At 57.0% G+C, this 19,397-nt stretch overlaps 1 protein-coding gene and 1 non-coding gene across 7 annotated transcripts in view; one reads left to right on the top strand and one right to left on the bottom strand.

The window, feature by feature from the left end:
• Positions 1 to 3,493: 3,493 nt before the first annotated feature.
• On the bottom strand, positions 3,494 to 13,163 carry LOC105102172 (uncharacterized). 6 transcript variants are annotated; one of them, XR_010377878.1, is made up of 4 exons: positions 12,919 to 13,163; positions 10,113 to 12,263; positions 4,617 to 4,893; positions 3,494 to 4,444 (listed from the first exon to the last, which is right to left on the bottom strand). It is a non-coding gene; the product is annotated as an uncharacterized LOC105102172 (transcript). The 6 variants fall into 6 exon arrangements; XR_010377876.1 differs by lacking the exon at positions 12,919 to 13,163 and adding an exon at positions 4,991 to 9,552 and having other exon boundaries at positions 10,113 to 12,912; XR_838357.3 differs by lacking the exon at positions 12,919 to 13,163 and having other exon boundaries at positions 10,113 to 10,288; positions 11,434 to 12,912.
• A 137-nt stretch (positions 13,164 to 13,300) lies between these two features.
• The window catches only part of LPCAT1 (lysophosphatidylcholine acyltransferase 1), a 44,148-nt gene continuing 38,051 nt past the window's right edge, over positions 13,301 to 19,397 (top strand). Inside the window, exon 1 of the mRNA XM_031442741.2 lies at positions 13,301 to 13,543. Within this exon, the coding sequence (XP_031298601.1) occupies positions 13,409 to 13,543 (135 nt within the window). The 5' untranslated portion in view covers positions 13,301 to 13,408. The remainder of the gene's footprint in view (positions 13,544 to 19,397) is intronic.

Below are 19,397 nucleotides of genomic sequence, written 5' to 3'. Positions count from 1 at the left end.
CCGCCTCCCCACCCAGCCACCTGCAGGGAGCCCTGGGCCGCAGGCGTCCCGACCGCCCCCTCCAAGCCCTGACCCCGAGACGTAACGGACTCCACAGCAGGACGAGTGAACGCCTGCTTTCCATCGTGGGGATTTAGATCTACTGGGCACCTCCTTGGGTGCGGGGAGACCCATCGCATTTCCCGGTGTGTGTGCTACACACGGAACCCATTTTCACATCTCATGCTTGTTCAGTACAACCATGGCTGCAGAAATGACGGGGGACGAGGTTGCAAGGGCCACAGAGGGGCTCCTGCGTGGCTAACTGCTCAGAGGATCCGTCTCCTGTCACCGCCCCACCTGCAGGAATTGCCTGTGGATGCTTAGCAACGTGGGAGGCATGCCCGTAACCCCGGGCAGTGCTGTGCCCCTGGGATGCCCCACACCCCCGGGAAGACAGGCTGGATGCCAGGAATGAGGAAGTGACCCCAAACTGTTTTGTTGAAGACACTTCGTGAATCATAGTAACAGTTTAAAGCAACAAGCAGCGTTGTGGACACTTCACGAGTTCACCTCAAATATACTGTGTTGCCACATGCAGAATTCCCCGGGGTTTCTTTTTCACAAGGGGAAAAGTCAGTTTCCTTAGATCTTACTGCCCCTCGACGTTTGACGCTGGAGGCGGCTCTGGGCGCCCCCGCCCCCCACCCCCGCTCACTTCCTCGGTGCCGGGACAAGTATGAGGCTGGACCGCTCGCTTGGTGGTTTCCTCTGCAAATCTCCTGACAATGATCAGAGAGGAAGCAGGGCCTGGAGGCAGCCACTCCCACGGACGCCAGTGAGCAGGGGGCGGAATTAGAATTCAGAATTTGAACCAGCCACCTCCAGCCCCTGTTGACTAACTTTTCTCCAAAGCACAGCGTCCCGGTGACATCCAGACGTGTGCGTCAACAGCTTCAAGTAAGAGCACACATCACAGTTAGAGACAGGAGCCGTCTGGGATTTAAAACAACAACAACAACAACAACAACAACAACAACTGCAGAACATCAGCCCAGCTCGCCCCCGAGAGGCTGCGGTGCGGACGGGCCACCGGTCATGAACCCTGAGCAGGTCCTGACCCAGGCTCAGGCCAGGCTTTAGACGCCATGAGACAGGGAAGGAAGCCCCCCGGCGGGCGCAGAGCGTGACAAGCAGCTGGACTCCACGTGTCGGTGGGGAAGGTCGTTCGTGCTTGTCGTGCCGATGCTGACGGTGGCCGTGTCTTAAGAGCTTTCTGCAAGCCCCGCTTTTGCTGAAGTTCGACACCAAGATGCTGCCTGCAGTAACCCTTGAGCCGGGCCATCGTATGAACCCCCTTCATAGAGAACCCAGGCTTGCGAGCGGAAACGAGCCGTCTGAAGGCCTGGCCCGGCCCGGCGACCCCGGGGGGGCAGAGGCTCCTCTCCCAGCGCCCCGTCTGCACGCGGGCGCCGTCGCACACTGGGCTCACGTCGCTGTGCACCCGCGCTCGGGGTGCACGTCCGGGGCGCGTGCGTGCTGAACGGCGACAAACCCGAACGTGGAGGTGAGGTCTGGGGGCCGCGCCATCAGGGCAGGACCCGTGTGGCCAGGTGTGAGTGTGAAGGAAGTCGCCTGTCCGAAGGGGCTGAGGCGCGCACGGTGGTCGGGACTCTGCTAGGTGCGCCGCGTTGGCAGTGCTTTCTCCCCGGCCACCTTGTCGCCAGCTGAAATCACACCAGCTTTCCAAAAACCCCCACTTGCGGTCCCGGATCCAGCTCTCAAAGAACTGCGACTAACGCCCTAGCTTCCACAAAGCAGCCCACGCTTTGCGCTTCCCGGCTGCAGCAAAGAGAAGGCTGTCCTGAGATCTCAGAGCCGCGCCCTCGTCCGCCCGAGTTCCCGCCTGTCCGTGCACAGGGCACCGGCCTGGGAAGACGCGCCCCCCACCCCCCCCCCCCCGAGACTGCGAGGGCTCTGGAGCCCTGGCCGCGCCTGGCGCCCTTCCACACACCTCGCCTGCACTCACCAGAGACGCACACACCCCCCAGGCAGGCCCAGCTGACCCCTGCTTCACAGGCGAGGACGGGGCGCCGCGGACCCCCCAGGGGCATCGCAGAGCCCCAGCTCCTGAGCCTCAGCCCCTCACGTCACAGAAGGCAGCTGCGTGATTAGGAAGGGCTAGGGGCTGGTGCTGGCTCGTCCCAGCCGGGGGGTCACCGCTGGTTACCAGTGGGTTTCCAGGACAACCCTTAATTCTGAGCCAGGGTGGGGGGAGGGGGACTGCCCGGACCACTGCCAGGCAGCAACCTCGCCCTCACCAAAGGGACTGGCATCGCGGACACGTGGAAGTACTTCCTTTCCAGCTTGAAAAACACGAATGCAGAATAAGCAGATTCCCTGGGGTTATCTGTGCACGTTCTAAGTGGAGACCGTTGGAAAAACACGATGAAGTGGAAGATACGCTGCTTCAGGTCGGGCTGCGCAAGCCTCCCGGCCGCGAGGCCGGCGCGCCCAGTTCTGCCTCGTGGTCCTTCCTCAAGCACCGGGGCTGCTCTCCTCTCCTGTTTCACCGGATACGCCCTCTTTATCGAGTCTTTAAGGTCAAGTGGCTTGTAAAAGACGTCTGACCCAACGCGAGTTCTCAGCCTTATCGACTTAAGGACTGAAATGTGCACAAGGGTCCTGTCGCAACCGGCGCCCCGAAGCCGGGGCGTCAGGTGGTTCCCTGCACCTGCTCCCGGAGACCAAGCACTTCCGCGCGGGGTATTGTCCCTGTTTGCTGAAGCAAGAACCACTCGTACCGAGTGAAGCCCTGGGCGGCCACCGCCGGGGCGTCCGTGCACGGAGGGGAGGGGCGTGAGGAGGGCAGGCGTGCGTGCAGCTGTGCGTGCGGGGCAGCTCTGCACGAGGTACGGGCTTGCGTGCGGGCACAAGCTGCGAGCAGCGGACTCAGGGCTGCCCGCGGCCCCACTGCCCAGCTCGCCCATCCGCGCTGCCCCTCAGCTCTGGGCTGAGTGAGGGCTGCGACGCTGCCCTCGAGCGTAAGAGTCCTCGCCGAAGACCCGGTGCCCAGCAATCACACCCCAGAGGGAGGCGAGGGGGCGGGGGGCTCACACCGACCCCACCCCCAGCCGACCCCGCTGGGCCTGGCTCTGGGCCTCACAAGACAGGCCTCCACTGGAGGGAGTGGTGTTCTCAGCGCCTCTCCCTGCTTTCCTCCTGGACCCCTTTCAGACCTTCTCAAATGCCCTCTCCTCCTCGGACACCTTCCTGACCTTCCAGCAGGAGTTACCGCTTCCTTCTTCCAGCTTCTGGGTCTTTCCAGCAGGTCCTTCCCCACACGCACCTGCTGGGCCCACCTGTGACAGTGCAGGGTCCTCCCCCAGCTGGAGGCAGAACCCCATCCCCACCCCGAGCGCCCCGGCCCTGGCTGCACCGAGGCTCGTCAGATCGCGAGTGTGCAGATTTATGCCACTACACCGTCTAGGAACGTTTGAGTTCTCCAAATGCGTCTCTTCTCTCTTTTTATTCAGACAATGATATGATACAACCAAAATGTCCCCAGAGCTTAGAGCAAAGGTGACACTTTTGAGAAACGTCTCCTGGTGCCTTACAACGTTCTCAGGCTTCGCAATGAATAAAGAAGTCCCGGGGCGTCAGAGCACTGAGGGCGGGGGGCTCTCCTGAAGGGACAGCAGGGGCTTCAGGGAGTGAAGCAGTGTGAGAAGGGGTGAGGGGGCTGGGCCAGGGGCCCTGCGGAAACTGGGGCGAGGACGGCTCGGGGCTGAGAGAGGAAGCAGGAGGCAGGGACGGCCAGAGGGACCTCAAAGGGCTCCGCAGTCTCAGTACACAGCGGCCAGTGCCGAAATCTAGTCTGACATCAAAGGATCAAAACCACATCTTCCCGAGCTTTGCTTTTTCAGTCCAAGCATCCCTAGCGGCCTGTTCTTTCATCAGGACTAAGTTCACTTGCAAGTTGCAGAAAGATCCAAAGTGGCAACAACTTGAAGCTAGAAGCTCACTTCTTCCCAGTCACGAAGGCCAGTGGCAGCCCCAGGTTTGGGGGCACCGTCCACGCTCCACGAGGTCCGGAACTCAGGCTCCGTCTCTCTGGTTGCTCTGGTAGCACGCCTTCCACTCCGAAAATTGTTCCATGGCCCAAGATGGATGCTGTAGCTCCAGCCATTACATTCACCTTCCAGCCACTAGGAAAGCACCCTCTCCTTAAGGGTGCTTCCCAGAAGTCCCACAAATCTTGTGCTTGTGTCCCATCTGGCTCCAAACTGAGTCACATGAGTACAGCTAACTGGCTGGTAGGCTGGGAAATGCCATCTTTATCCCGGGTGACAATACTTCCTTCTGAGATGTACATGTTCTGTCACTAACGAGGTGAGGAAGGATGTGGCCTGGCCTCTGTCCCCTCCTCACCGTCGATCTCCTCCTTCAGGAACATGCCTTTCCTCTGAAAAGTGAGATTTTTCTTTGCAAATTTGTTGAAAATAATTCAACACACTATTTCTCAAAGTCAACTGGAATGAGTTACTGCGAGCAATTTTTTTCATAAGACAGCACAGCTTTGAGAACATGTTTTCATATGTGTGCTTTTGGGGGGGCATTTTAGGAAGCAAACTTACCTGCAAACACTTGCTCTGCAAGCCCAGCACGTGAAGGAGCTGTGCCTCTGAGTTTCTAAGGCGGTTTGGTTTGCTCAGAGGCCCCCTGAAACGAGCAGCGTCTCAGACTGCGCTCCACGCCGAGGAGAACCATCTTCCTGCCGAGGAAGGTGGGACAGGCGACACTGCTAAGGGAGGCGCTGCCTGGATGATGAGACTTTAAATCCCCAGGGGCCCCTTAAACCTGCGTCTCCAGGACAGTGGCGTGGATCGCCGGCACGCTGTCGGCGTCACACACCTGTGTGGTGAGGGTGACATTAAATGATCATTGAAAAGTAAATGAGTCGAAAATTACAAATAAAATATAAAACAATGTCAAGTCTCTGCGTCCTTACTTGATGTCAAATGTCTGTGTCTCTGAGGAAGACGGTTTTATCTGAAATCCAAGTCCAAGCTCTGTAAAACTAAGACCTGTGTCGAGAAGGCAGCCTGCAGCCGTGAGTGACCACAGGACACCGTCCGTCCTGACACACGAGCAGAGGGAAAAGCCCATGAGAGTCACGGCCGCAGCCTTCACAGTCCTGACTAGGATCTCGGCCGCTGTTTCTTGTGTCTCAATTTTTCTGTCTGTAGAACGGCCCTATATCGCCGGAGTGAGGAGGAGGGGAGGGAGGGAGGGAACAAGAGGCCTGGAGGGGAGGGGGAGCCTGGGGAAGGTGCTGTCAAGGGGTGGATGAGGGAGCAGGCGTCACCCGCCAAGGCCAGGAAGGTGGCAGGAGACTCCCGGCCCCAGGAAGCCCAAGGAGAAAGGCTCTGAGGAGGGGCGAGGGCAGCAGCGAGATGCCCTTGAGCGTCCAGATGCTGAGGGACAAGGACCCCGGCGCCGCGCAGAGCCCAGGTGGCCACAGGAGGGAGAGGGGTCTGAGGGCACTGGGCTCAGGGCTTGTCCAGCTCCAGCTCTCAGGGGAGATGGGTGCCACGGTGCCCACCATCCAGAGAAGGCCACCTTCTGCTGCCCTGGGCACACAACACTGCCACTTCTGGCCAGTTCTGGGCCCACGCGGGGTCGCCAGAGAAAAGCCTGTGCTGAGGGCACCAAACCGACCCAGGCTGGGAGTGACGTTGGCTGGGTCACCAGCTCCTGGGCAGCCCGGCTCGGCAACGACACCCCAAGGGCCAGGACGCTGGATGGAGCTGGATGCCCTCATGGCCAGTGCCCCGGCCTCTGCTGGCCTGGGGAGGAGGGAGGGCTCTGGAAGGCCCTCCAGCCAGAAGCCACCCTCACCCTCACACAGGCGGAGAAACAGGACTTCCACTGGGCACTCAGGGACACCGAGATGTCTGCGTTATCTTTGTTTCAAGGAACCATCAGTGTACATTCCTTAGTCTATGAAGCAGTGCTTCCCTGTGTTTCTGTATTGGGTGTGCACCTTGAAACCAAACTGACTGCAGAGGAAGTGACTCTCCTGTGCACAGGACCCACCCCGCAGGTGTGTGCAATGGCTTTTAGCTGGTTGACCTGCTTCGATGTTGTGTTTTGACACGTTGAAGTCCCCAAATAGGCAATATTTTCTTCCTTTTGTCCAAGCTGCAGCAGTGCTGAGTTGAATACAAAAGCACAGCAGGGAATACTTCACGATCTTAGAAACTCATTCGCCTGCACAGTCACCTCTGCTGCGTTGGCAGTTGTTCCCTGCACGGGGGTGGGGGGTCCTGGGGCAGAACACGGGCCCAGCAGCCCCGTCCCCCGGCTCACCGGGAGCACTGCAGCTGGACGCCTCCCTCCCGGGGGCTCCCAGGACCAGACACACAGCAGATGCCCGCAGGTGCTCGGTCGGCCAGGCGTGGGCAGTTTTGGAGAAGATGCTGAGGACTGGGACAGTCTGCAGCAAACTGGTTGCTTGGGCATCTTAAGGCCAGATGTGTATGGAAGACTGCCCTAAAGGCCTGTCGAGCAAATGTAATGAGGATGGTGGGGAACTTGCCGTGAGACAAAGCCTGAGGGCAAGAGGGGCTGCCGGCCCACAGACGAACTCGCTCCCCAGAGCTGGTGGAATCGTGCGGGTTCCTGAGCCGTCCTTTGCAGACTCACTAGGCTGCTTTTGGAAGAGGGCTCCTTGGTTGAGCCGCTTCCACGGAGGTGGTAACCCCCAGCCCACGAGGAAGGGAGCCCTGAGCTCTGATCTCAACAGAGTGATGCCGTGGACAGAGGGGTCACGTGGAGCCGACACACACTGGCTTTTATCTTTAACATCTAGTCATGGATTCTGCCAAAATTGCCCAAGATTTGTGAGGGCTGCAGTGGGCTGGACGGTGTCCCCCCCAAAAAGACATGCCCAAGTCCCGCTCCCCAGTACCTGCGGATGTGACCTTATTTGGAAACAGGGTCTTTGCAGGTGAAATTAAGGTAAAAGCTCAAGGTGAGATCCTCCTAAGTCAGAACGAGCCTTGCGTCCTTCCAGGAGGAAGAAAAGGGCGATTAAAGGCTCACGGGCACTACGCTCTGATTATTAAAGAATCTGAATTTGAATTAAAATGGCCCCAGAAAGAAAATGACACCAGGTGGCTTCACGGGAACCCCCGCCAAACATTTGAGGAAGAGGTGATGCCGGCACCACGCAAACTCGCCCAGAAACTCCGGAAGAACTAAACAGCCCTTCCTAAAGGCCAGCGCTGCGCTGGCACCGAAGCCAGACGTGGACGCTGCAGGAGAGGACGCTGTGCCTGCTCGAATACGCAGGCACGTCGCCATTTAAAGCGTCTGCACACAGCCTCCAGCAGCATAAGGAAAAGGATAACGTGCTTTGCCCAAGTGGGAAATGCAGGGCTGTCCACTGTCACCACTTCTGTCCAACAGCTCACTCAGGGTTCCAGCCAGTAAGAGAAGTAAGGGATCCAAGTCAGAACATGAGAACAGGAGGAGTGAAAATGCCTTTATTTGCAGAGAGCACGGTCTTCTGCCTAGAAGACACAGAGCTTACGAGAGCGCTACTAGAACTCACAAGGGAGCCTGGTCAGTTCACGACACAAGATCTGCACGAGAAGTGAGATGCCCTCCTACACACGAGCAATGAACAATCAGAACGGACATCTCAAGTGTCACGTGCAGCAGCACCAGAAACTCAATGCGCTGTGATAAACCCGACAGAAGGCGTTCAAGATTTCCACCCTGAGCCGAGGGAAAGCGAAGAAAACCTTAACAAGCTGCGACACATGCACGCTGACGGACCACAAGACTCGAGGTTGCTAAGATGTCGCTTCTCCCAAAGTGATTCGAAATCCAGAGCAACACAGTCCCACTCAGAATGGCAGAAGGGTTTTCTGTGGAAAGTCACGGCTGATGCTAAGATGCACGTGGAAATGGAAAGGACCTGGGACAGCTGGACCGACTTTCAAAAAGGAAAACCAAGCCTGAGGACCAGCACTAAGCGACCTCAAGACGTGTTGTAGGGCTCCCGCGATCAAGGCGGGGCGGGCTGGGCGCTAAAATGGATAAACAGATCAACGGGGCAGGACAGACTGCCCGGAAACAGAAGCACATGCATGCTGTCAGCTGGCTCCTGACAAAGGTGCACATGCAGTTCCGTGGGGAAACGGTAGTGCTTACAATAAACGGTACGGAACCACAGATGCCATGCGCAAAAAATTGTAAAACCCTTCTGTGTGTATGTATAATATCATATAAAAGTAGCTCAGGAAGGATTACATACTTAAATGTACAATATAAAATTATAAAACTTTTTGAAGAGAATAGGTGAAAGTATTTGTGACCTTGGGTTAAGCAGGATTCTTGAGATATGACACAAAAAAACATGATTCATTTTTAAATGATAGCTTTAAAAACAATCACAAAAGACATAGTTAAAAACAAATATAATTCTATGTGATCAAGTTGGGGCTTATCCAGAAAAACAAGGTTGGTTTAAGATTGGAACATCAACCAATTTAATCCAACATATTAACTGAATGAAGGAGAAGAACTATACAACAGAGCTTTGACAGGATGACGAGAACTCTCAGCAAACCGGGAACAGAAGGCAACGTCCTCCACTTTACTAAATGTGCCTCTGAAAATGCACAGCTAACGTCCAGACTGAATGTTTTCCCCTAAAATTGGTAACGAGGCACCACCCTGATCAGCACTGGGCAGCGGGTGTCAGTCAGTGCAAGGAGATAACAGCCATGAAGGCACACGGGATGAGGAGGAAAAAATAAAACCATCTTCCTCCCCGGGTAGCGTGGCTGTGAGTCGGGAGAGTCCTAAGAAATCCACAAACATGCTACAGGATTAATGCATGAACTTAGCAAGGGCGAAGCACACACCGCAAACATACGGAATTCAGTTGTGCTTCTGGACACTAGCAACAGACTCTGGAAACTGAAATAGAAACAATCTCATTTACAACAGCATCAAAACATAATACAATGAAGGGCAGAATTAGACAAGCAGAGGTGAGACCTGCAGACGATAAGCAAGAATGATAAAATGCTGCTGAGAAAATGGAAGACAACCTAGATCAACGCGATGCGCACCACACTCAGGGACGGGCAACCGCGTTACCAAGAGGTTGATCTTCCCAAACCGACCAGCAGATTCAACACAATCTCATGAGAAATCCCAACAAGTGTTTCTGGGATACTAACAAATTCATTCTGAAGTTTATATGGGAAGTGAAAGGCTCCACGTGGGTCGAAGCAGTTTTGGCAGAGGAACACTTGGAGGATTCACATTATCTGATTTCAAGGCTTAACCTAAAGCGTCAGTAATCAGGGCGGTGTGATACCAGCACGGGTGTCAGCATGCAGGGTCCAGAGACGGACCCACATGTGCACATCACAGAGCTGTCGAGGGAAGTCAATAGGGCGAGGATGTTCACACTGACAAACGGTGCCGGACATGCAGCCTCCATCCTCACTCCAGGCCCCCCCAAGCGTTAGCTTGAAATGGAATGCAGACCTGTAATGGAAAAGCTAAAACTATACAACTTCTGAAATCAGGAAATCTTTTTTGTTTTACTCATTATTTTTTACTGAAGTATCGTTGATGTCCAATATTATATAAAGTACAGGTGTCCCATGCAGTAATTCACAGTTTTCAAAGGTTCTACCCCATTTACCGTTACTATAAAATACTGGCCGCAGTCCCCGTGCTGCACAATATATCCTTGGCTTATTTATTTTGTACATCGTGGCTTGTACCTCTTAACCCCCTACCCCTACACCGCCCCCCACACACACAACTGGTAACCACCAGTTTGTTCTCTACCGTGAGACTGTTTACTTTTTGTTATAGTCACTAGCTGTGTTGCGTTTTTTAGATTCTGCAAGTACGTGATGTCATGCAGTATTGGTCTTTCTCCGTCTGACTTAGGAAATAAGAAAATCTTAATGACCTTGGTGTAGGTAAATACTTCCAAAAAGGATATAAAAAGCATGATTCATAAGAGAAACATATTGATAAACTGGACTTCATCAAAATTTAAAACATCCTTTTTGAAAGACGCTGTTGATACTTACCAGACCGTACCACCACCAGCGACTGGAAACCACACCATCGATTATTTCTCAGGATTCTGTGGTTCTCCTGGACACTTGCTCTCTGCACGTGCTGGGGTCCGACACTCAGCTGCATCATCCTGGGGCCGTGTCCCCCTGGGGCCGGAGCATCCTCCAGGGCCCCTCCTCCCCGCCGTCTAACATGCGCCACAAACAATTAGAAAGAGTGACTTTAAAAAAATTCCTTGGGGGAAAGGTTGGGAGAGGGATAAAACAGGCGTTTGGGATTAACGGATACACACTACTCTACATAAAATAAATAGACAGCAAGGATCTGCTGTAGAGCACAGGGAACAGTATTCAATTTCTTGTAATAACATATAATGGAAAAGAATCTGAAAAGAAAAACAATTATATATATATATATATGTATAACTGGATCTTTTTGCTGTACATCTGAATCTAACAGTATAAATCAACTACACTTCAATAAAAATTTTTTAAATTTTTAAATAGATTCCTTTATTTTACCACTGCAAAATTACAACACATCCAGGAATCAATCTAGTAAAATGTGAAATCTTTATGTAGAAAAAAATTTTAAACACTATCAAAGAATTAAAAAGAAGACCTAAATAAATGAAAGAATAACTATTGGTGAAAAAACAATGCTTGAAATTGCAAAGCATCTGTGTGTTCTGTATTGACTATGTTTTTTTATTTTCTGTATTTCCTGACTCACTGACATCTTGGGGCCTTGCTGACGCTGGAGGGACTGCTCTTAGGGTTACTCCTCCGGGAGCGCACCTTCCAGATGCAGACCAGCCAGTCCGGAGCCCATAGCCCAGCCCTCTCCTCTGTGGGGCACCCACACTCAGGGCGCTGAGCCCTGCCTTCACCACTCCAGGCCAGCTCTAGACCACTGGGGACAGCCCTTGACTTCCCCACCCACTCAGGACCCTCAGCCTCAGCAGTAACCCACCCAGTGACTACTGTCTTCCTCTCCAGCTGCAGTGGGGAGCGGTCCCCAACCGACTCCCAGCCCATCCCTTCGCCTGACCCAGGATCTTTTAGGACCGAGATGGGGCCACAACAGGGGTTTCAGCCTCCCCTGCAGGGCTGGCTCTTTGCCTTCATGCCCAAGCCCCTCCCTAAAGAGCCTGTCCTGGCTCCTAACCCCCTCCCCCATCCTCTATCACACAGCTTCCCAGAAAGAGGCTCTTAAATCTCCCCGTCCACACCACAGCTCACCACAGGCTGGTCTCGACTGCTGATCCCACTGCTGAGTGGCCATTCCAGGTTTACCCTGGTCATCCTCCCGAGGAGGTAACTTCAGACTCACCCCTGACTCCCTGGCCCTGCTGTCCACGGACTCGCCCCTTCTGTGGTCCCTTCTGTGGTCCACTCTCCGGGATGCTTCCGCCCTCCTGGGCCACTCAGGTCCCCAGGGCCCTGCTGGTTTTGATGAGGTGAGTGTCCTTCAGTTTGCACCCTCCACCCAGCTTCCCCTCCCGCCGCACAGCCCGTCGCCCAGCCCACCAGCTCTCCCAGCTCGGCTCGTTTCTGTGGTCAGAGCAATTGGCAACTGAATGGCTTATGGCTTCAGAGACAAGGGAAATGGGGCCTACTGGAGTTCACCAGCAAATCCCCAGGCTTCTGGGTCATCGCGACACCGGGGAAGAGGCAGACGCTGCTCTGTTTGCAGATGTGACAGCCAAGGTCCCGAGGAGAGGTAACCTGCCCAGGTCAAGCATGAGGCTTTGAAGAAGTTCGGACCCCACCCCGCTCTTTCCCTTCCACACTGACGGTGTGTGTAGGATGCCGCAGACTTCAGCAGGACCATGGCCTCCCTTTGGGTCCCTGGGCTCTTCTCTCTCCATCGAAACACAGAAGGACCCTCAGCATGGAGATACTTCACCATGTCGTCCACGAGGGTGCAGGTTGGGTTCTCGGAGGGTCAACCACTCCCTGACCCACTACCCAGGCAGAACACAGGTGCCCCCAGGAGCCCAGGGCCTTGGAGAGGTCAGGCAGGCAGCCCCAGAGCACTCCAGAAGAGCTGGGCTCCTCCCAGCGGTTCCAGGCGTCCACATGTGACCTGACGGGGCTGCTGCTGTACGCCAGCCTCTCCTCACCCGCAGCCCATGCCAGCTCACGCCTTCCGTCTCCTGCCTGTCAGGGCCGCAGGGAGAGACGTGCAGAAATGTAGCTGTTCTCACTGCAAAAGGTTTGCAGTGAAGTTTTGAAATTTATAAATTTTGAAGAGGGAGCTATTTTGCTTTTGCCCTGGTTAGTGCTGTGCCACAAATAGGGACCCCCAGCACCCCCCTTCACCCACAGGTGTTATTCCATGAACCAGAGTCCTTAGGGAATGGGAACAATTCATCACCTGCTTCTCAGATCACTGGGTCCCAGTCCGCACATGCCGGGGCCCACCACCCGAATGGACCCTGTGGCCCGAGAGGACCTGGAGAGTCCGGGATGAGGCCTGCCCTCAGGGTCTCCTAGTGCAGCTCACAGCCAGGACTGGCAGGACCACGGAGCAGCCCAGGGGAGCCCTTCTGAGGACAGGACAGACGGAAGAAAAGCCGCGGGAGCTGGGTCTGGGGCGGGGACCCAGTGGAATCTCCTGCAGGCCTGTCACACGTGCGGCCTGGCTGGGGCCTGTTCCTCGTGTGCGTCGGGATTTGGGCAGCTGGGGCGGCCTGGCGCCAGGACTGCCGGGGGCTCCTCACCCACACGCCATGGGAACGCGTGCCCTCCTGGTCTTCTGTCCCCGTGTCGCTGACTCTCCCTTCCCCCCACGGCCCCGTCCCCGGGTCCATACCCTGAGCGGCGGAAGGGGGCGACGTGGCGGGCAGCACTGCGCTGGGGGCCGGATCTCCCCTTCTCGGGGACCGGATCTCCCCTTCTCGGGGACCAGGCCCGCTGGCAAAGCCCAGTGGTCCGGCCACAGCAGGAGGCTCTCCGCCAGGGCCTCGGCGCCCCTGGGAACGGGTCGGCCTTGGTCCCCGCGAGCTAACCCAGGCGCAGGGCGCGCGGCGGGGGAGCGCGGAGGGGTTGCCTCTCGGGGCCCTCGGGAGGCGGGGCTCACGCGGAGCCCCTCCCGAGCCCGCCCCGCCCCGCCCCGCCCACGTCATGCCGCTGCTCTTCCTGCGCCTGCGCGGCCGGGCTCCCGGCCCGCTCCTGCCGCCGCGCATCGTCTGCCCGCGCCCGGCTCCCCGCGCCCAGCTCCGCGCCCCGCTCTGTCCCCAGCTCCGCACCCACCTCGGCGCCTGGCTCCGCGCCCCGCGCCCCTCGCAGCGGGCGGCGCGGCCATGAGGCTGCGGGGACGCGATTCCCGCGCCGCCCCCGCCTCCAGCGCGGGGACCAGCGACGCGCGGCGGCTGGCGCCCCCGGGGCGGAACCCTTTCGTACACGAGCTGCGCCTCAGCGCCCTGCAGAAGGCCCAGGTGGGTGTCCGCCGTGTGCCCGACACTCCCCGGGCCCGGGGCTGCGCCGAGGGTCCGGGATGCGCGGCCGGAGGGGGCTGGGAAGGGGACCGCGGGCGCGGCCCAGCCTCGCGGCCCCGGGCCCCAGGACCCGCGATCGCCACACTCCCCTGAGGCCCGCAACCCGCATCCTCGCCGCCCTCACCCCATCCTCTGGTTCCCGCCGCCGGTGCCCCGAACCTGGCTCCGCATCCCCAGTCCCTAGGTCCCCGCACCCGTCCCTATGCCCCTTTCCCTGATCCCTGGATCCCTGCACCCCGACCTCAGACCCGCACGCAGGTCGGCCGCGCCTCGCACCCTTGGTACGGGCGCCCGCTCCCGCTGCGTTCCGGCCCCGCGCGGTACCGGAGCGGCTCCCCCGGATGTGACTTTGTCACCTGATGCGCTTGGTGTGTGGGGACCTCGCTGGTCACTTGAGTCATTGCCAGCGGCAGTGTGGTGCGGACTGTGCGGGGTGCCCTGCAGATAACTGGCGGGAAGACGTCTGCCTCTGCGTTTGCGAGTTGTTCCCGGGGTCCGCGTGGGGCTGAGCTTGCGGCCCGACTTGGTCGTGCACAACCTGGTCCAGCCTGGGGAACAGCGTGCGGGCGCCGTCTGCTCCAGCACGTTTAACCTGTTGAGGGGCCCGGCCCTGGCTGAGGGGTGCACACTGCAGGACTTGGGGTCCCCACACTTGTCCCTTCCCTTCGCGTGGCTCCTGGCCTGGAGGGACACTTCCCCGAGCCGGTAGGACCTGCAAGCTGGCCTTCCGGACTCTGGTTGTGAGTTGGGTTTGCGTTTCTGTAAATTGCTCATGAGACGGCCTTTCTCTGACTCCAAAACTGAACGTTGAAGCAGAGAAGTTTCCGGTCTGCAGCGTTTGTCCAGACGGTGGGGACTGTATCTCCGACTGTGACAAAACTCTTTTAGGGGGGAGATTAAAGTGTTTTTTAATGTGTAAGGTAATTCATTTGAAATAATATTGGAGTGAGAAGTCTTGAAATCAGTCTAAAGCTGTCATTTTCCAGATGCCTGATTTTCCCCTCAGTGCCTCCTTTGGCGGGTTTAGTTGTTGTCGGTGGGAGAAGAAACAGGCAGCGAAGACTGAGGCGAGGGAAGAGCGGATAGGGTGGCGGGCCTCCTGGAACGCGAAAGGGCAGGGCTGTGCTCCGCTGGTCCCTGTGCGTGTAAGGAACAGACACCAGCTCCACTCGCCCGTGTGGTCTGTCGGCACCTCGTCTGCTACCAGGTGCTCTGCCCGGCATCCGCAGCCCCTTCCTCTGGGCTCCTGAGCAGGTGCGCCCTGTGACCCAGCAGGGCCTTCCTCCCACGGCTCTGCTGCTTAGAGCCCGCTGGGGTGAGTGCCCCTGGGGTGGGGCCCTGACCCCTCAGCCCTGCCTGGGCCTGGCTGGTCACCCGGCCTCCTGCTGTTATCCCCCTGTCTGGCCGCTCTCTCCTGGCCGCTCTGCAGCTCCCTCGGGCCCGCGGTGAAACACCACCTCTGAGAGGGGCCCCCTCCACCCTGGATGGCCCCCCCTGAGCTCCCACCACTCCAGGAGCCTCTGGTCCTGCGGGTGCACGGGGGCCATGTCTGTCCTGGCCAGGACTCTGTGCTCACTGCCCCCAGGGGAGAGGGGTCCACTGCAGAGAGTCAGCTGGTTGCTGAGAGAATAAACAAGGGGAGGGGACAGACGTCAGAGTAGAGTCAGAAATCCCAGCTCCCTCGGGCGGGGTCACAGCGTTGTACGGTTTGGAGCAACTCCTGTAGGCTGTTCTTGCCCGAGCGTCTGCGAGAATTCAAGAGCGGACCAGGCGGGTGGGTGTCTTCACCCTCCAGAGAGGGAGGGACACTTTGTGTGTGCCTTGTTGCAGTGTTTCAGGGGCCATTTCAGAATCATCTTGGCATCTTTGTAACCAAGTCCTGCTCCTGTTCCGAGGCCTGCAGTGTGAGGCCAAGGGTGTGTAGCCTGAATTTACCCTCCAAGTTCCAAGCCCCGCTCTGTGGGAACATTTTGCTTTTCACCAAAAACACTCTGCAAAGCGTTTCCCCTTTACATACTGCGTTATGGTAGAGTTTCCACAGAGTGAACTGGCCGAGCCAAGCAAAGAAAGCTGCCTCCCCAAATCAGTAAGTAGATGGAACCTGCAACGTCTGAGACCCCCCAGGGCGCTGAGCTGTGAGCGCAGATGGCCCAGCAAGTGTGCCTGTGTTACCTGCTGGCATTGGCTGTGGGGGAGGGGCTGCCCGTGCCTGGGGGTGAATGACTGGTCCGTCCGTCTGTCACTTAACTGCACATTTGGTGAGGAGCTTAAGCATCTCTTTGGAGGGAGAACCACACGTTAAGATCAGAGCAACCGTGACTGGTAGAAACTTAGTGACAGATCACAGGGTGCTTTGTTGGTCTGGGAGTCACGCAGGGGTGTTACGTCACTCCAGCCTTTTGGTACTTCCCGTTGGAAGCCGTGGTCGTGGGCACATCCCCACTTCAGCTCTGTCACTTCCCTGTTTCTGAATTCCCTGTAACCAGTGTCAGTGAGGATTTACTTCCTGGAAAGCAGCCTGGTTTCCCAGACACTTTGGAACCAAGTCCTTGGAGGCGAGGCCACTGTGTGCACCCCTCCGCCGGCTAGTCCGTAGGGAGGCTTACCAGGAGGGGTGACTCTAGGGACAGGCCTGTGCGGTGGCCTGCGTGGACTTTCGTTACCCAAAAGTGGGCAATGTCTTTCTCTGAGTTGTTATCCGAATGCCCGAGTTCTGATAAAAGGATGGCAGCAAGCGCCCCCATGTCTCAGCCTGGGTCTGTGTTAGGGGTGGCGGCCCTGGAGCAGGGCTTCCAGGCTGCTCCCCGAGGGGTTGCCTGATGGTGGCACTGATACATCTGTGCCCAGAGGTCCTGGTGACTCCAGCGTCCTTGCCGCTGGGAGGCGGGGGGGGGGCGCCGTGTCCCCTTGCCCAGGTGAGGGGCGCAGGCCCAGGTGCTGTGCTGACCCCGGACCCCGGGCGGTGCGGGCTGGCTCAGCGTGGAGTCTGACCCAGCCGCTTTCTCGGCTAACCCCCCACCCCCACCCCGGAGCCTCCTTTAATCCGATTCTGGTTCTCTGGAAGGGCACACGCAGAACTTAACTGTGGTTGATGCTGAGGAGGGAGACGGGGGATTCAAGCTTCTAAGACTTGACTCTTCATTTTTTATGCTTTTCTGTCCCAGAATGGGGACACACACGTCCACACGCATAGTTCTGTCTTACCCCCTCTTTAATGTCTCAACACTGAGTAAGACACAGTCAGTCTTCCTTCTCATTTTATTTTATTTTAATTTTTTTATTGAAGTAAAGTCGGTTACAATGTGTCAATGTCTGGTGCACAGCACAACGTCCCAGTCATGCATATACAGACATACATTCATTTTCATATTTTTTCATTAAAGGTTATTACAAGATATTGAACATAGTTCCCTGTGCTATACAGAAGAAATGTGTGTTTTTTTAATGTATTTTTATATACAGTGGCTAACATTTGTAAATCGCAAACTCCCAAATTTATCCCCTCCCCCGGTAACCACAAGATTGCTTACTCTGTCTGTGAGTCTGATTCTGTTTTATAGAGGAGTTTGTAGTGTCCTTTTATTTTTATTGTTTTAGATTCCACATATGAGTGATCTCATATGGTATTTTTCTTTCTCTTTCTGGCTTCCTTCACTTAGAATGACGACCTCCAGGTCCGTGCATGTTGCTGCAAATGGCATTATTCTATTCCTTTTTATAGCTGAGCAGTGTTCCATTGTGTAAATACACCACAGCTTCTTTACCAGGTCATCTGTCGGTGGAGATATAGGTTGGTTACTTCTCATGTTAAAAACGCAGGATTTTGTCCCTGAAGGGAGCACTGAGCCCCACTGAAGGAGCCAATGCCTTGCCCACCCTGCCATCCACAGGCCCGACCCCAGAGGGCGCCAGGCGGTGGGAAGTTTGGAGGAAGTACCTGGGGCTCCCCTGCCCGGTGAGTCTCAGCACAGCTTCTGTGAGCCCCTCTCCCACAACCTCACCCTGCCGTCAGACCCAGGGGCTGGAGCCCTGCCGAGTTCTCGTGGGTCTGCCGTGGGGTCGGGGTTGGTGTTGCAGTGGAAATCTCCGTTCCAGCTGTGAGTGATCCTGAGATGAGCCCGGAGGAAAGTGTGCACTTGGAAGCATGTTTAAATGTGGTGGCGGGTTTGTCCTTCTAAAGCCCAAGTCACCGCTCAGCCATCAGTGCCACGTCTTGCATTAGAGCTGATGCGCATGTTCCTTGGTGTTTTGACCACGTTCCAGCATCGTCAGCTGGGGTGTTGTCAACGTTGCTAAAGGCCCTGCAAGTGGCAGCTGGCCTCCCGGCTTCTGGCTTCGCTGCATTTGGTGATGCTCCTGGACCGTCCCGGGTGGAGCCGCTGGCCTCGCCCTGTGCTCCTGTGAGAGGCCAGCTCAGGTGCCTGGACCTGCGGCCTTTTTCCTCCGGAAAGCCATATTTCCATCTTAGCACTGGAGGAGTGACTTATTTTCCCTAAAAAGTTAGTTGCCACCTAAGAACTTTTGAAACAACATCTTTCACAATTTTCACATTTCAGACCCGGAGGATGGGGCCATGGGCAGGGCTCCCTAAGTGTGTCTCGTGCCAGGTCCAGCAGGTGAGGGCTGGCGTGTGCCACTCGACGGGGACCTGCTGCTCCTGCTGCGCCCAGCGCCTGCGCGCAGCTGTGCCCTAGCCAGTGGGCGTGCGGGGGTGGGCCAGGCACTGGACGCCCACCCCAGGGCGGGGGTCTTTCACACTGGGGTCCATTCACTCCCCCAGGCCAGCCCCCCACCGTCTCATGCACAGAGCAAGTGACAGAACCCCCCTTTCTATAGCAGTAGACCTTTCTCGCCCATAGGGGGGAGTCATTGGTCACTTTTGTGCCATGTGACTTACCATCCCCGCACCCTCCTGCGGTCCCGCAGGCCCCCTCAGCTCAGTCTGTCTCCAGCTGGACTGCTCCCTTTTGCTGCTGTCAGCGCCTACAGCCACCCAGCGTGGAGGGGTCTCAGGGTTGTCGGGGCTACTTCTGCCGCCGCCCCACCCTGTGCAGTGGTCTCCCAGCTGCCTGCCCCCTTCCAGTCCATCTCAACCGCACCTGTGCTTTCATTCTAAGGAGCAGTCAGACGGATCACCTCCATGCTTCCCCGCTGTGCTCAAGGAATGACCACCCAGCCAGGGGGTAGGCTGCCCCAGGCTGCTCTCCACCCCTGCTCCACTGACCAGCACCAGGGGCCCTGTGTCCCAGCCTGGCCCCACAGTGTAACTGGTGGGTCAGGGGTTCTCTGCAGCTGGGGGCAGAGCTGGGAAGCTCTGGGGGGCTGCCTGCCACTGGAAAGTACAGAATGTGCCCAAGGGTCTCCTCGAAGATAAAGGGGGACTCCCACAGCTGGGGGCTGTAGCCAGGGTGTGGGTGAGGGGAACTCCTTGCAGTTAGGGGGTGGGGCTAGGATGTTCCCTGGGGCTTCCCACAGATGAGGCCCTGGACCCAGAATTTTGGAGGGGCCTCCAGCCACTGGGAGTGGGGGTTGAGGCAGGATGTTCTGGGGATGCTCTCCTATCTGAGGGTGCCATGGGGTAGGAGGTGCCCAGATAGGGGCTGCCTGTAGCTGGAGAGGTTCTCCTGCAGCTGGGAGCCCTGACAGCCCGGGACTGGGGGTGGGGGGAGTGGGGTGGTGGTCTCACAGCCCGGAGCCTAGGACACCCTCTCTGGCCCCAGGCCTGTCACTTCCTGAGGGTATTTGCTGAAGTGACTGGACGGCAGGAAGCGCTGCTGCTCTTGAATTTCGAGAT

Source organism: Camelus dromedarius, chromosome 3, assembly GCF_036321535.1.
Source record: "Camelus dromedarius isolate mCamDro1 chromosome 3, mCamDro1.pat, whole genome shotgun sequence".
In the NCBI taxonomy this organism is placed as follows: Eukaryota; Metazoa; Chordata; class Mammalia; order Artiodactyla; family Camelidae; genus Camelus; species Camelus dromedarius.
This window is presented reverse-complemented; position numbering and strand designations above follow the sequence as displayed.